Below are 15,524 nucleotides of genomic sequence, written 5' to 3'. Positions count from 1 at the left end.
AAACTGATGTAATGGCATCAGCTGCTTGCTTTTATACCACTGACAACCTGACATCAGTCCTGGAGTGACAGCAACTGACACAGAAATACTAAGCCTCTGGTATTCAGGCCGACTGAGGGTTACCCCTGGCAGGATAAACCAAGTGTGATGACTGCAGCAGTGAATACACTCAAACATCTACATTTATGGTAAGTGTACACAACTGTACTTTCTGACTGCAGCCAGAGACTAAATGTGTGTGCCACAGAATGGTTTATTAGATCCTGTAGGAAGAGTGGAAGTATGGTATTGTTTTATAACTCCCAGAAGCTGCAACAGATCTTGGCAAAGGTGTGTGTGTGTGTTATTGACACACGTGCAAGATTCTGGGTCACTTGCTAGGAAGGGTTGCATGGGAACCAGAAGTCAGATGACCAGATGTATGTGATGTCATTCTGTAATCCATCACTGAAATTATGTTTTTTTTAAAAAAATAGATGAGACTGACATCTCAGGGCACTCTGTTTTTGAAACCTGACATGGAAGGGCCCCTCAACTACTTTATCTTGTTTTTCTCTAGTAAGTAACCAGGAAATAATAATTCTTTAGATCAGTCAGGAAAATATAGTGAGATTAGTTAAGTATTGTTTTTTTTTTCTGTAACTGTGTGAACCTATCCACCTGTGTTATTTGTAATATTTCATGTTTATTCCTGTGTTTATTGTAAATAGATATTTAGTATTTTCATGCTCTTTTATTTATTATTAAATATATTTAAACATTTCATTGTGGCCGGTCCTTTAGAGAATATGTTAACCTTTGAGAGTACTCGTATCTATTTGGTGACCCTCTAGCCACTCCTGAATGCCTTACTACATTGGTCAAAACATTATATTTCACTCAGTATAATTGTGTACCCTTGTAAGAGCCTTTAGAGTAGCTGTTTTTTTGAGTGTCTGGTGGTAGTAACCACCTTATAGTCTGGGCAGAATGGGGCATAGCTTGTAAATCTGTTCTAGCCTTTTGCAGGTGTGTGTGTGTGTGTGTGTGTGTGTGTGTGTGTGTGTGTGTGTGTGTGTGTGTGTGTGTGTGTGTGTGTGTGTGTGTGTGTGTGTGTGTGTGTGTGTGTGTGTGTGTGTGTGTGTGTGTGTTGTGTGTTGTGTGTTGTGTGTTGTGTGTGTGTGTGTGTGTTGTGTGTGTGTGTCAGTGAAAATCAAATCTTAGAGTGTGTGTCAGCTACTTAGAGCAGGGACACGTAGCACTGCTTTCAGAGAGGGTGATGGAGGAATTGGCTTGGACACCCAGATGAGAACTCAAGTCTATAGCTGTGCCATGGGGAATCTTATTTGGGACCTGGAGGGAGACAGAGAGAAATTCAGACCCTGGACTGAGTGTGCTCTTAAGGGAAATTGTACTTGATGCATAGAGCTGCATCTGGAAATAATGTGTGTATCTGTTTTTGTTCCAGGTGAATGTCACTCTCCAGTGGCAGTGTTGAAGATTCAGGCTCCTTGATTATTGGCCCAGAGGGTTGTCACACACTAGTGAGCATTGGTGTGGGTATTAATTGAACTTCAGTAGTCTGTAGGCAGTTGTTACTTAAGGTTTGTGTATTCTCAGCAGCCAAAAGGTAAACATTCAGAGTTTCATTTCACAACAGTTTTATTGTTTGGTTTAGTCTTGTCAGGGAAAGCAGGCAAATATGTCAGTAGAGGATTATGGCATGCTGACAAACAACCATTTGACCAAGGTGTGCAAAGCCAAAGGACTGGTGCATGCCAACCTGACTAAAGAGGAAATTATTTCAGCCTTATTCTCAGCTCAGACAGCAACCAGTAGGATAACCAGACTGGTGATGGGAATTTGCAGCCCTTAGAAATATGACAGTTCACCTTTTCCCCAGAGGACTTTAAAATCAATCTGGAATTAGAGTCTTGAACTTGAGGCCAAACATTTGGAATTAGAATTTGCAGAGACTGTGGTGTTTGGAGGCTGAAGAAAATGAGAAGCAGTGTCAACATGAGAGGAAGATGCTAAATCTTTGCCAGGGTCATGGAGGTAATGGGGAAAGGAGTAACTAAACCTCGGAAGTGATAAAGGTCAGTAAATTTCTTCAACATTTTACAGCAGATGATATTGTTGATAGTTTTATTCATATATAAAGAGTATGTAAACAGTAAAATCTTGACCAAGGGCTTTGGGTACAGTTTCTGACCCCCTTACTCCATAGTAAAGCTGTGACTACTATTTCTAAATTGTGTGATATTGGTTGTTTAAATTATGATAGTCAAGCATTGTGTACTAGTGTTAACACATGAAGCTTACTGAAAAAAGTTTTGTGTGCATAGACGCAAGGCAGATGAGTGTGTGTGTGTGATTATACTACTGAGTTAACCACTTATTTTCATAGACAGGTGAATGGGTGTCAGGTCACCACTTTTGAAAGCCAGACAGACCTTTTGGTGAAGGAACAAGCCCTTTAGCAAGCTGGGCATCACTGCACAAGAAGGGGATACCCAGTGCTACACAAGGATATAAGGAAACCCATGGTGGGCAGCCTAAACCACCCCAACAGAGTCCACCAGTAATAGAGGAAGCCACTAGTTTAGGTACACAGCCAGGATAAAGGGATAAATGTTTTAAATGTACCCAGTGGAGCCATGTATCGTATTTATTTCCATGGAGACAAGGAGGGGAACAAATGGTGGGGGTGCCAGCAAGTGGGCATAACAGTATGCCATGGTAAGTTGTCTAGAGACAACAGGGGGTACCAGTCTATCACCAGAGTTTATCTCTCATCTTAATGGATGGTAAACAGGCCACTGCTAAGAGAGAGAGAGAGCCTCTGACATAACCATTGTGAAGCCTGCAGTGGTTAAAGAGGAGCAGTACTTGCTTGGGCAGTCCACTCCAGTCAGAGCTTTAAGAGGGACCTCATTCCAAATGCCTTTGGCCAGGGTTCACATTGACAGGGAGGATAGAAAAGGAAGCAAGCAAGTAGGTGTGTTTGAGGATATCCCTGCATTTGCCTTGATAGGGAATGATTTTGATAATGCAGTACCTTATCTGCATATATTTACATGCAGTCAGGCTTGGAGACATGCATGTGGGTCTGGTAGCCTGGGGGAGAAACAGACCCCACACCTGAAGCCAGGGCTGGTGAAGTGGCTGTTTCAGGGAGGGAGCTATCCTGTAGCATTGAGACTGAAGGTGAGCCACAGCTACTGATAGGTACTGATGTTCCCTTTGACAAAGTGACTGCAAGGACAGAGGTGAGTGGTAGTACCCAGGTTGACAGTGAGGCACCACTGTCAGAGGATACCAGGCTTCCTGTGGAAAGGGTCACAAAGATAGAGTTGAGACGGCCTCCGTTCTTGGACCCTATTCTAAGAGGCTTTAGGCAGGTAGCTTGGGAGGTGCCTGATTATCAAGGAAAAGGGGAGTCTGTATACTAGAACAAAGGGTTACTGCAGAGAGAATGGGCCTCTTAGGGAGGGCTAGAAGGTGAGGTTATACAGCAGTTGGTTAGTGCCTAGAGCGTAGCATCTAACACTTCTAGCCATAACCATAGCCCATGACATTCCTTTTGCAGGTCATATGGGCATAAAGTGTACCAGGAGACATTTTATGCAGAACTTTTACTGGCCTGGGATTGCAAGGGATGTAACGGGATACTGCAGGACCTGTGAGCAGTGCCAAGAAGTAGGCAAGGCAGGAGGCAAGATCAGAGCTCCTTTGATGCCTTTATCTGTGATTGAAGAACCATTTCAGAGGGTAGCTATGGATATTGTGGGGCCTCTGAGTACCCCATATTCCACAGGGCAGATGTATATCCTGGTGGTAGTAGATTATGCTACTAGATACCCTGATGTAGTGGCTTTGTCCTCCATTGAGGCAGAAAAGGTGGCAAATGCTTTGTTAGAGATTTTCAACAGGGTAGGTTTCCTGAGAGAAATACTGACTGACAAAGGTGCCAGTTTCATGTCAGACCTGCTGGTTTGTCTGTGGAAGTGCTGTGAGGTGAAGCACCTAAAGACTACCCCATACCATCCCCAGACTAATTGTCTTGTGGAGAGGTTAAACTCTCCACAGTAACCATGCTACGGGCGTTTGCAGACCAGTTTATGAAAGAGTAGGACAAATATTTGTCCCATCAGCTGTTTGCATACGTAGAGATACCCCAGGAATCCACAAGTCTGTCACCCTTTGAGTTGTATGGGCATAGGGTGAGGGGGGGCCTTTAGATTTGATTCATGATGAGCGGGAGGGTGAGTCCCACGAGGAGTCTGTTGTGGCATATGTCCTAAACCTCAGGACAGGACTTAGGGAGCTAATGGGCTTGGCCCAGGACAGCCTGGCAGGAGCCCAACAGCAAAAAAAGGTCTGATATGACAGGAGTGCTCAAGCCCACGAGTATGCTATTGGACAGCAGGTTATGGTTTTCATTCCTTTCAGACAGAATAAGCTTCATACAGCTTGGGAGGGACCCTTCAAAGTAGTAAGGAAGGTCACTGATGTTAACTACATGGTAGAACTGCTAGGCAAGAGACAGGGGGCCCATATTGTACCATGTTAACATGATGAAACTGTACCATGATAGGGAGGGGAGGCCCTGGTGGTAAGTATTTGCAGTAGGAGGCAGGAGGAGTCTGAGGGGGATCTATGGCTACAGCGAACCAGACAGCAAAATGCCAAGTTACTGTGGGTGAAGCCTGGGGTTGCAGGCATATGATGTGACAGTGCAGCACTGTCTTGAGGTCAGCAATGCTAATGCAGATGGATTCTCAAGACAGGGCATGGGTTATTGTATTCCCAGATAGGCTCATTCATCTCAAGCAACATTTCTCAAGGGTTACTTGAGAAACTTACTTAAGTCTTCAAAGGGGGGGAGGGATGTGACGATGTGAGATTATTGCCAGCTATGCCAGGAGAGGTAGGGCAGTGGATGTGTAACATATGCCAGCATAGCTAGCTGGAATTTTGTAAAGAATTGTCATTTGTATACCAAACTGATTTGTACAGATGCTTGTGTTGAAAATGCATTTGTAAAGTTGCCTGTGTTAAAAAAAAAAAAAAGTACCAACAGTGGGTCCTGCTAGACAGAAAAGAAATATGCATTTATATCAGACTGTACTGTAGTAACTGAGAAAATGCATATATGTTAACAGGGGATACTGGAAGAGAAGAGGTTAATCTCAGTCCAGCTAACTTTGAAAAATAGTAAGAAATTAAATTACTTAATTTAGGTTATAAAGATTGTATCTTACAGTTCTGACTGCAGCCAGAGATGAAATATCTGTGCCAGAAAATGTTTTATTAGCTCCTTTAGGAAGAGTAGAAATGTTTTATTGTTTTATAACTTCCAGAAGCTGGAAGAGATCTTAGCAAATCTCTGTGTGTGTGTATTATTAACACACACGTGCAATTCTGGGTCATTTGCTAGGAAAGGGGAAAGCAGGAGAACCAGAAGTCAGATGTATGTGATGTCATTCTGTAATCCATCACTGAAGTGATTTTTTTTAATACTAGATGAGACTGAAGTCTCAGGGCACTCTATTTTTGAGTACCAGACATAGAAAGATCCCTCACCTAATCTGGGAATAATAATTCTTTAGATCAGTCAGAAAAATATAGTGAGATTAAGTATTGTTTTTTTTTCTGTAACTGTGTGAAAATATTTACCTGTGTTATTTTTAATATTTCCTGTGATTTTAAACGCATATGTAGTATTTTCGTGTACTTTTATTATTTATTATTAAATATATTTAAACTTTTCATTGTCTCTGGTCCTGTAGAGAATATTTTAACCTTTGAGAGTACTCATATTGGCTAGGGTGTCTTCTGTGCGGAGTCTGCATGTCCTCCTTGTGGTCGCGTGGGTTTCCTCCGGGTGCTCAGGTTTCCTCCCACATCCCAAAGACATGCTGTAGGTGGATTGGACACTCTAAATTGGCCCTAAGTGTGAGTGTGTGCATGTGTGTGCCTCCTGTGGAAGGTTGGGCGCCGGGCTGGCAACTCGACACTGTAAAACTCCACTGCCAATCATGAACAGACAGGTGATCCGCTGTGGCGATCCCTAACCGGGAAAAAGACAGAAGAAGAAGGTATTTGGTGACTCTGTGGCCACTCCTGAAAGTCTTACTGCATTGGTAAAAACACTAGCATTTGTATTAATATTAGTTTCACTCAATATAATCATGTACCCTTGTAAGAGCCTTAGACTAGCTGGCTTTGGAATGTCTGCTGGCAGAAACTACTATATAGTCTCGATAGAAGGGCCATAGCTAGTAAATCTGTGCCAGCCTTTCCCAGGTGTGTGTGTGGGCGCGTGCGTGTATGTGCATGCATGTGTTTGCATGCTTGTATCAGCTGCTTGGAGCAGGGACATGAAGCATTGGTTTCACAGAGAGGGTGTTGGAGGACTTGGCTTGGACACTTGACTTGAGAACTCAGCTCTATAGCTGTGCCACTGGGAAGTCTTATTGGAGACCTGGAGGGAGACAGAGAGAAATCCAGACCCCTGGACTGAGTGTGTTCCTTGTTTTCTCCTAAGGAATATTGTTCTTGATGCAGAGAGCTCCATCTGGAAATGTGTGTATTTTACTTCCAAGTAAATGTCCCTCTCCATTGACAGTGTTGAGGATTCAGGCTCCTTAATTACTGGCCCATAGACGGGACATCACAGTCATTAGCAGAATGCTTTGTATGTATATGACTATTATACTCCTTTTTATGTAGATCAGTGCTCACATTTCCCTAAACCACAGTTCACTGGTGCATACGTCATTAATGTAGATTTTGACCTTGACATAATCTTGTTTTATACTGATTTGAAAAACTGCCCTGGCTGATTTAGTAGAAAAATGCATTATCCTGACTGATTTGATAGAAATGTGTTATGTCCACATTTAAAGCCATTTTTGCCTTGTGATTTATTTTTAGTATGATTTTAATTATAATTAATTTGAATGCTTTGCTGATGTCTCTTTGAATCTGTTGACACTTTTGTGTTATCCACAGCAAACTATAGGTCATGCTACAGCTGCTAGATATCCTCATTCTGCACAGCCTTCCTCAAGCATAGTTGGTGGAAGAATTACAGGGCAGAGTGGTAAAACTCAACATGGTCCTACTAGTATCCAGTCAATAAAAGTTGTTGATTGAATCCATCAACTACCCAGAAAAAATCTTCCAAGGAGGAAAACAGAACCACTGCAAACAGCTTTCTACTGTTTTGGTGAAGTTGCTTTTTTTAATGTGCTTTTATAATTACTATATTTTTGTGCTTGGAAATTTTATCACGTACTGTAACTAAACAAAAAATGAACGTTTGCATATTTTGCATCCTTATTTTGTATCTTAGTGAGATGTACAGAAATTGTCGTGTTTGTTTTATGCAGTATTCTATGTTTAAATTATATGGTTAATTTTTCAGTGATGCAATAGTCCAGAAAGAATAAGCAGTGCAGAATTTTTAAGTAAATTACAACATGATAAATTTGCATTTATTTTTTTAATAAAGCCATATTTTAAGTTATAAAATGTAATACTTGCTTCCGTTTCTTGAACTGTAAATACAAAGATGCGTAATGAATTAATAAATAAAAACTTATGCTGTGTTGACTAGCATTTACTCTAAAAATGGATGCTTCTAGAAACATTGAGCATATCTTATCTTTATTTCCTAATTATTTCTTAATTTTATTTCTTTGTTAAAATATATCTGCTTCTCTACAACACTTGTGTAAATGTGTGCATTTATATTACTTTCTTGCATGATATATCATCCTTTGTCCATGTCCAAACAGTGCTTTTTTTCTTATTTTTGTACAGCCTTACTAAAAAGCTGTCCTCCAGAATTTGGAATTTACATAGCTATGAATTCCTTCTTTGGCTGACTGATTGCACTGTCATTTACTTTGGGACTGGTTAGATCAGGCTGATCCAGAGAGCAAGCCAACAATTTCAGTCAGCCACTTGAAGGGGATAGTCCTGCAACTAGTTCCTGTCCTAAAGTCTTCTGATATAATAAAAAATAAAAATAATCTCGAGATTTGCTGGTAGTGGACATGTTTTTGATTGTTTATTACTTGATCAGGTGGATAATTCCATATCCTTCACAGCTTTGCTGATGGTTGCAGATATATGGGTAACAAATGAAAGGGCATTCTCTTCAAGAACTCCCAAGTTTTTTTTATATACTATTTTATCAACTCTTAACTGTTGTTCATCAGCAATGTACAAGTCTGGTGCATCCTACATGCTGTATTTGCAGAAAATTCTAATTCTACTAAATGTAAGTGAGGGACTTCGTCTGAATAAAAGCAATTTGTATTTACTATGAACAATATTAGCAATAGCCAGAAAATGGATAATCAGGAAATGGAATTCCAACACTGCATCTTCCATAGAAGAAAATGGCACTGATTGAGATCTAAACCAAGGAACTCAGAATCTATCCTAAGCCATTAGTCAATAATCCATGGAGAAAAAAATGTATCTTTGATTGAAACTTCGAAAACGAATTCAACCTCTCTCTGATATTTGTGGTAAATTATTGTTTATAGTTTGTGTTTTGTAGATCATAATGGTTTCTATTTCTGTTTAATACAGGCAGAATGTAAATATTGTATATAGTTATCTAGATTTGAAATATTTAGAGTGCAATATAATAACTCTGATTAAGATGTATGTTTTTGAAAATAAAAAATTACTTGAGTAAAAAAAAAGAAAATTAAACCTCTTTCATTTGACAGTTTTATGCAGTTTTGATGGATAACCGCTAAAAGCTGACAAAATAGTAAAGTAACATGAGATCTTTTTAATTACCTTCCATTTGATACCCTTATAGCCACTGCTGCCCACCTGATCTTGGGTGGGATTCAGAGCCTTGCCAGAGAAGTAATTGTACCCATCTTTGCAGTTTTTATCAGGGTAATTATAGAATAATGTAGCCTGTCCTACTATCATCATATCATGCAGTTGACATAAAGAACATTAAAGTAACCCAGTACTCTATGAAATCCTTTACTCAGAACACAGGTCTGTTCACCAAAACATAATAGGAGACAACCTCAATAAAAATTAATATAAGACCATGAAGTGTGACGGTTTCATATCTCTTATTCCGTGCCTATGGAATAAACTCCCTCTCAGTGATACTCAGCCTGTCAATTCATACCTTCAAAAATGAATTGGATAAAATGAATTCTTGGGAGTTCCAGCAGTCATTCCACAGTATCAGGTTCCTCTTTTGCCAGAAGGCCTTCAGCTTGTTCCCTGAACCTGTAAACCCATCTTTTATATTTAAAATAACATCACTCTCTTTTACTGTGTAACTAATATTTTAATGGGTTACAGTGTAGTGTGTTAGTGTTAATTTGTTCTGTGTTCTAACACAGAGTATCTTTGAAAATGAGCTGAAATAACTGAAGTGGTACATCTCTAGATTAGTTTATATGCTACAGTGCTGTACATCACATTTCAAGTGTAACAGCAGGTGTTTTATTATTCATTCCATCCACTTCAGTACTGAAGGGACTGGTCACTGTACGCAGTACCAAATCCGCAGTTATGTATCTTCCAGAATTTGAGCTCCCTCCAATCGCTTCACTTACTAGATCTTTGCCTCTTCTAGCACCAGGGCTTGTATCTCATTTGCTTGAGCTTTATTAAGATAGCTTTTGCTTCACATTCTTTATGTAGTCCTATCTAACCGTAATTCTTGCTGGTTGGGTTCAGAGCCGATCCTCGGCTCCGACTCGGCCGAATACTAAAGCTGGAGAATTTTCAGTGGCTCAAGGCTAATCCCTATCCCATGATGCCCCAGGCTACATCCCCAGATCTCATTTGCCACGCAAGCTTTGAGATGTTTCTTCAGTTGGCTCGTTGGCTCATAAGTATAACTTTTCAGTTATTTGGTATTTTTCCTAGCTAGTTGTACTATTTTTTTCTTCATTGTATCCTCCTAACTTCTAGCTGTTCATGTTGAACCCGTTAGAAACCCTTTTAAGAGTGCCATTTTATTTAGAGGCCTCTCTCGGCCCCTTTAAGTTTCAGGGCCGTTTTCTGTCCCAGATCAGAACCCGTTTAAGTTAGAAGGTTCTGCCCTTTCACCTTTCGGTAGAATCCATTTTCAGTTAGAGGATTCTATTTAAAAAAAAAAGTTTTAAATTGGCTTAGTACACGTTATTGTTTGTTTGGCTATAATGTCTAAGGAGAGTTCGAAGGACTCTTCTAAACAACCCAAGGAGCATAAGCCTTCTGGGTTCAAGAAATGTGTAAAGTGTGCTGCAAAGATGTCATTGACAGATGCGCACACTAATTGTGTTTGCTGTCTTGGTGCCGTACATCTGCAAGACCCATGCACTATTTGTCATGGGTTTAGTTGCAGAGTTTTGCAGGAGCATAAAACTAAGATGTTCATCGTGTTTCACTGTTGCAGTCATCACTGTAGGGTTCTTCCTGCCGGCAGGCAGTCCTTGGTCAGCCAGAATCCCAAAGTCTGGGTCCAGTGTCGGCTGTTCATTCATGCTCCCTGACGTCAGAGCGCTAGGAGTACAAAGCTGCCAGCCGACGCCATGTTCTCCAGTCTTTCTTGCCGTGCGGTGAAAGCAGTTTGCAGTGCCTGTCGGCTGACTCCTGATATTTTTTCGTGCCTCAGTCCGAAGATTTACTTCTTCTTCTCAAAGCCAAGTACCCTGTTATGGAAACTTTTTTTTTGCTCCAATCCAATGTCAGAAAAAGTTAATAATTGTATTTCTTGTGGGAAACAAATATCTCATAAGGATTTCCATTCCTATTGTATTCCTTGTTTAGGCCCTGACCACGACGTAGCTAGTTGTCGGTTTTGTGCTAGATTTAACCAACGTACTATTAAGTGAAGGTACGATTTTGCTTTTCATTACTTTGGTAGGCGATTTAATTATAAAATGTCGTCGGACATGCTTCCGACTACCGGAGTTCACAAACAACGCAAGGATAAGGACAGGCCTCCGAGGTCCAATCAGACGACGTTTTACAAGCAGAACCAGCTTCAGGTTCAACCGTCGTCAGTGAGGCGCTTTCGCAGCCCCTGTCGTCGGCCATTTCAGAACCGATTGCCGAAACAGACTCCCACGATGAGCCTACTAGGCCTATGAGCACTCAGGTTGCAGGACCTTCAGGCAATGCTCCCTCGGATGGGTCCGGAGCCGCTGTGCAGGTACCGGCTTCCGAGGGGGTTTTCAGGTCTACACAGCTTGTAATAAAGGCAAAGACAAGGACGACTCCTAAATCTAAGACACCAGCCCAGGACTCCTCTGATCCGGGACCCAAATCTCAGAAACAGCTACTTAAAATGGCGGAGGACTTATTAACCATGATTAGGGGTTCACATCCCCCTCCAGACAAAAGGCCAAGGCAGGATGTGGATTATGAATCTTCTGATCAGGCATCTATTTCATCAGTGTCTTCCTCTGAACAGGAATATACTTTCCCTCCTTATGAGGATTCCGATGCTGAGGAATCCATTCCTTCAGCCTCTCCCCCTGAGGATTTTTCTTTTGGGGAAACTTTACATGACACGAGGGAACATTTCCACTGGGAGGGACAGGAGTACTCAGAATCTAAGAGAAGACTTAGGGATTTCCTTCTACTTCCCCAGCATAGAACCCTGGCTATTCCTCCTATTTTGGATATTGTGGATGATGCCTTTTCTGAGGCTAATTTAACTCCTGACTCCTTTGCACCAGCTAAGCCCGACAGATATTACAGGGTTCCTGACTCCCACCAGTTTCTTTACAAAAATCCTTCTGCTGACCCAGAAACCATTTCTCAGGGTCCTAAGGGGGTTAAGGCCGCTTCTGCTAAAAACTCTATTCCGACAGATAAAGATTCCAGAGCTTTGGAGAGATGGGGTAAAAAACTGTACACTTCAGCTACTTTATCTATTAGAGCTTTAAATTGCCAATTTCATATGCTAAAATATCAGCAATTTCTACTGTCTGTTATGAAACAAAAGCTAAGTGCCATTGCTGCATGTGCAAATAATAAGGAATTACAGGACTTGATGCATGCCACTGAACAAGTGGGGGAAGCATGGTTTACACTGTGGTTTTGATGCCTTGGAAGCTTCTTGCAGAGCGGCTGCCTCTGGCACAGTCATCAGAAGGCATGCCTGGTTAAAGGAACAAAACTTACCTGATCAAGTGAAAGCAAAGTTACTGGATGCTCCTGTTCAGCATAATGTTCTCTTTGGTCTAAGGCTGAAGAGGTGATAAAGAAAATGGAGGATAAGGCAAAATCCATGCAAACAGTTAAGGATTTCTTACAAGTTCAGCCCCCTAGATTTAGCAGAAATTGGCCAACTAAAAATTGGTCCTTTCCCAGCTCGGACAGGCCTCAGAGAGGTAGATAATAGGTGCTCCAGAGGGAGGGCCCAAGCACAAACCTCTTACAGACCTAGGCAGTGGAGTGCTTCCACCCCCAGAGGTGGAGAGGACAGACCTCAATCTTACAAAAAACAGGCTCAATGACTCCCCCTGCTTGGCTCCAGGCACTTCTCGCCTAGAAGCTCCTATAGGGGGAAAACTCTCTCATTTTCAACAAAATTGGACTTGCATAATCCAAGATCAGTGGGTTCTGGATGTGGTTTCAAGAGGTTATAAATTCCACTTTCATACTTTGCCAAGACCAAATGGATGGCCAGACCTACCGAAACACCAATGGTCAGAGGCATTAAACCAGGTGGGATCCCTCATGGATATGAGGGCAATAGAACTGGTTCCACAATCAGAGATGGGCCAAGGCTTTTACTCAAGGCTCTTTCTAGTGCCCAGAAAACAAAATTCTTGGAGACCCATCCTGGATCTCTCAGTCTTAAACACCTTCCTGGAAATTCCAAAGTTCAAGATGCTTACTTTGCAGCAGCTCCTGCCAATGTTGAGCAAAAATGCATGGATGGTGACATTAGATTTAAAGGAGGCTTACCTGCATGTCCCTATCAGACAGGAGTGCAGAAAATACCTCAGTTTCAAGGCCGGCTCGAAACATTACCAATTCTCTGCGCTACCCTTTGGCTTATCTACTGCACCCAGGGTCTTCAAGTGCCTGGCACCAGTAGTGGCTTATTGCAGACTCAAGGGAATTCAAATTTACCCTTATCTGGATGACTGTCTTATTCAAGCAGGCAGCAAGGATGTCTTACTACAGCATCTGAAATTTGTTCAAAATCTTCTAAACTACCTAGGATTCACTGTTAACAGAAAAATGTCAAATTTGACACCCACACAATAGATAACTTTCCTGGGTGCTCTTTTAGACACAAAAACTGAGATGGCATTCCTAACAACCAAAAAACAACTACATAAAACCTTGTCGTCAATGACACAGATAACTGCAAGGAAATTCCTGCAGGCTTTGGGTTACATGGCCTCCTGCATCCTTCTCATACCAAATGCAAGACTACATATGAGAAAAATACAATGGTACCTAAAAAGTGTATGGTCTCAACATTGTCACAGTCTAGAGACACAGATTTCTGTCTTGCCTTGCCTACAAAAGGAATTCCATTGGTGGACCAAGGCATGTCTTCTCAACAAAGGGAAAGCCTTCAGTCTGCATCCAGCCAGCCAAGTGTTAACCACGGACGCCTCGGATTATGCTTGTGGAGCCCTCCTGCAAGGGAAAGGTCTGCAGGGTTTTTGGACAGAGGATCAGAAACACCGACATATCAATTTAAAAGAGATGTTAGCTGTACAGAATGCCCTCTTGGCTTTCAGGGACCTTCTACAACCAGGACAACTACTGATACGGACAGACAACACCACATTTATGTGGTACATAAACAAGCAAGGGAGTTCACACTCCTACCCCCTTTGCAGACTAGCCATGACTCTATGGAATACAGCTCTAGCTTACAAAGTGAATCTACAAGCTCAGTTCCTGCCAGGGAAACAAAATATTCTGGCAGACAGCCTGAGCAGGAACCTGTCAGACCCACACGAGTGGATGCTAGACACCCAGATATTCAAGATGATTACAGAAGCCTGGGGCTGCCCGGACATAGATCTATTTGCATCCCCCCTCAACCACCAGTTACAGATTTTTTGCACAAGAACATTTTACAAACTAGCATGGAAAGTGGATGCACTATCATTCAATTGGAGAAACCTCTCTGGGTATGCCTTTCCACCACTACCTCTTCTTCCACGGGTGTTACTAAAGATCAAGCAGGACAAGCCCAAGATGATGATTTTACTGGCCCCAAATTGGCCTCATTAATTTTGGTACTCAACACTGATGAATCTATCCCAGGAGCCACCTTGGATTTTGCCTCAGATTCCACATCTTTTGTCCCAACACCAGGGCCAGGTTCTGCACTGTCATGTCAAAACTCTCAGCCTGGCAGCCTGGTGAATTCAGGGTCTATGATTAATCCTCTTCTTCCCAAACAGGTCATGGATGTCATCTTAGAAGCCAGATGGCCTAGCACTAGAAAATCTTATGCAGGAAAATGGAAGAGATTTTGCACATGGATGCATGCTCAGGATTCAGATCCCCTCATCCCTAATATCCCACTGATTTTACTTTACCTGACAGACATGCTACATAAGGGTTTATCCTTCTCCTCCATAAAAATACATGCCTCAGCTATCTCTGCACATTACAATACAGATTCTCCAATCTTTTCCCATCCACTTCTGAAACAATATCTCAGAGGAGCAAAGAATTTAAGACCCCCTAGGACACCACCCATTTCTGCATGGGACCTCAACTATGTTCTGGAAAAACTCACTGTGCCTCCTTTTGAGCCTGCTGCCAAATCCGATATTAAGTATTTATCATGGAAGACAGCTATCCTGCTGGATTTGACTTCAGCCAGGAGAGTCTCAGAATTGCAAGCACTCATGGCTGTGGAACCTTATATTATTTTTCACCAAGACAGGGTGTCTTTAAGGACTAATCCTACTTTCATGCCTAAAGTGGTTTCCAAAGTGGCTTTAAATCAAACTATTCACCTGCTAACTTTTTTCACTAACCCACAAAATAAGGGGGAAAGGATCTTGCATTCCTTGGATGTACACAGACAACTTTGTTTTTACCTGGACAGAACCAAACATATCAGGAAAACAGAGCAACTGTTGGTTTCTTATGCAACAAATTCCCAAGGCAAAGCTATTTCAAAACAGACCATTTCTAAATGGATTGCTCATGGAATCAGATTTTGTTACTCTCATCATGGAAAGCAAATCCCAGCAACTGTTAGGACTCACTCTACCAGAGCTGCTGCTACTTCAGCTGCCTTTCTTAGGGGAGTACCTACCAAAGACATTTTGGAAACTGCAACCCTGGGGTTCAGTGCATACTTTCTCTAAGCACTATAATCTCCCTCTTTATTCTAAGTCAAGGGCAGGCTTTGCTTCTGCAGTCTTGCAGGGCCTCCTAGCTGCCCCTCCTACTCTATAACCACCACTCTTTATCTCAGCTTTGGGATTCAACCCTACAGTGATGACTGCAACAGTGAAACATGATGAACATAGTACAGTTGTGTACACTTACCATAA

The 15,524-nt window shown here is 41.8% G+C and overlaps 1 protein-coding gene across 3 annotated transcripts in view; it reads left to right on the top strand.

The window, feature by feature from the left end:
- Positions 1-8,032, top strand: part of POC5 (POC5 centriolar protein) — a 1,778,414-nt gene extending 1,770,382 nt beyond the window's left edge. For all 3 annotated transcript variants that reach the window (XM_044063961.1, XM_044063962.1, XM_044063960.1), the window contains one exon: positions 7,000-8,032. In XM_044063961.1, the coding sequence (XP_043919896.1) occupies positions 7,000-7,143 (144 nt within the window). In that variant the 3' untranslated portion in view covers positions 7,144-8,032. The remainder of the gene's footprint in view (positions 1-6,999) is intronic.
- Positions 8,033-15,524: the final 7,492 nt, after the last annotated feature.

The sequence above is a fragment of the Protopterus annectens genome, chromosome 2.part2 (assembly GCF_019279795.1).
Source record: "Protopterus annectens isolate FY-2018-M chromosome 2.part2, PAN1.0, whole genome shotgun sequence".
Lineage (NCBI taxonomy): Eukaryota > Metazoa > Chordata > Ceratodontiformes > Protopteridae > Protopterus > Protopterus annectens.
Note: the sequence above shows the minus strand (reverse complement) of the source record. Positions and strands in the feature narration are given on the sequence as shown.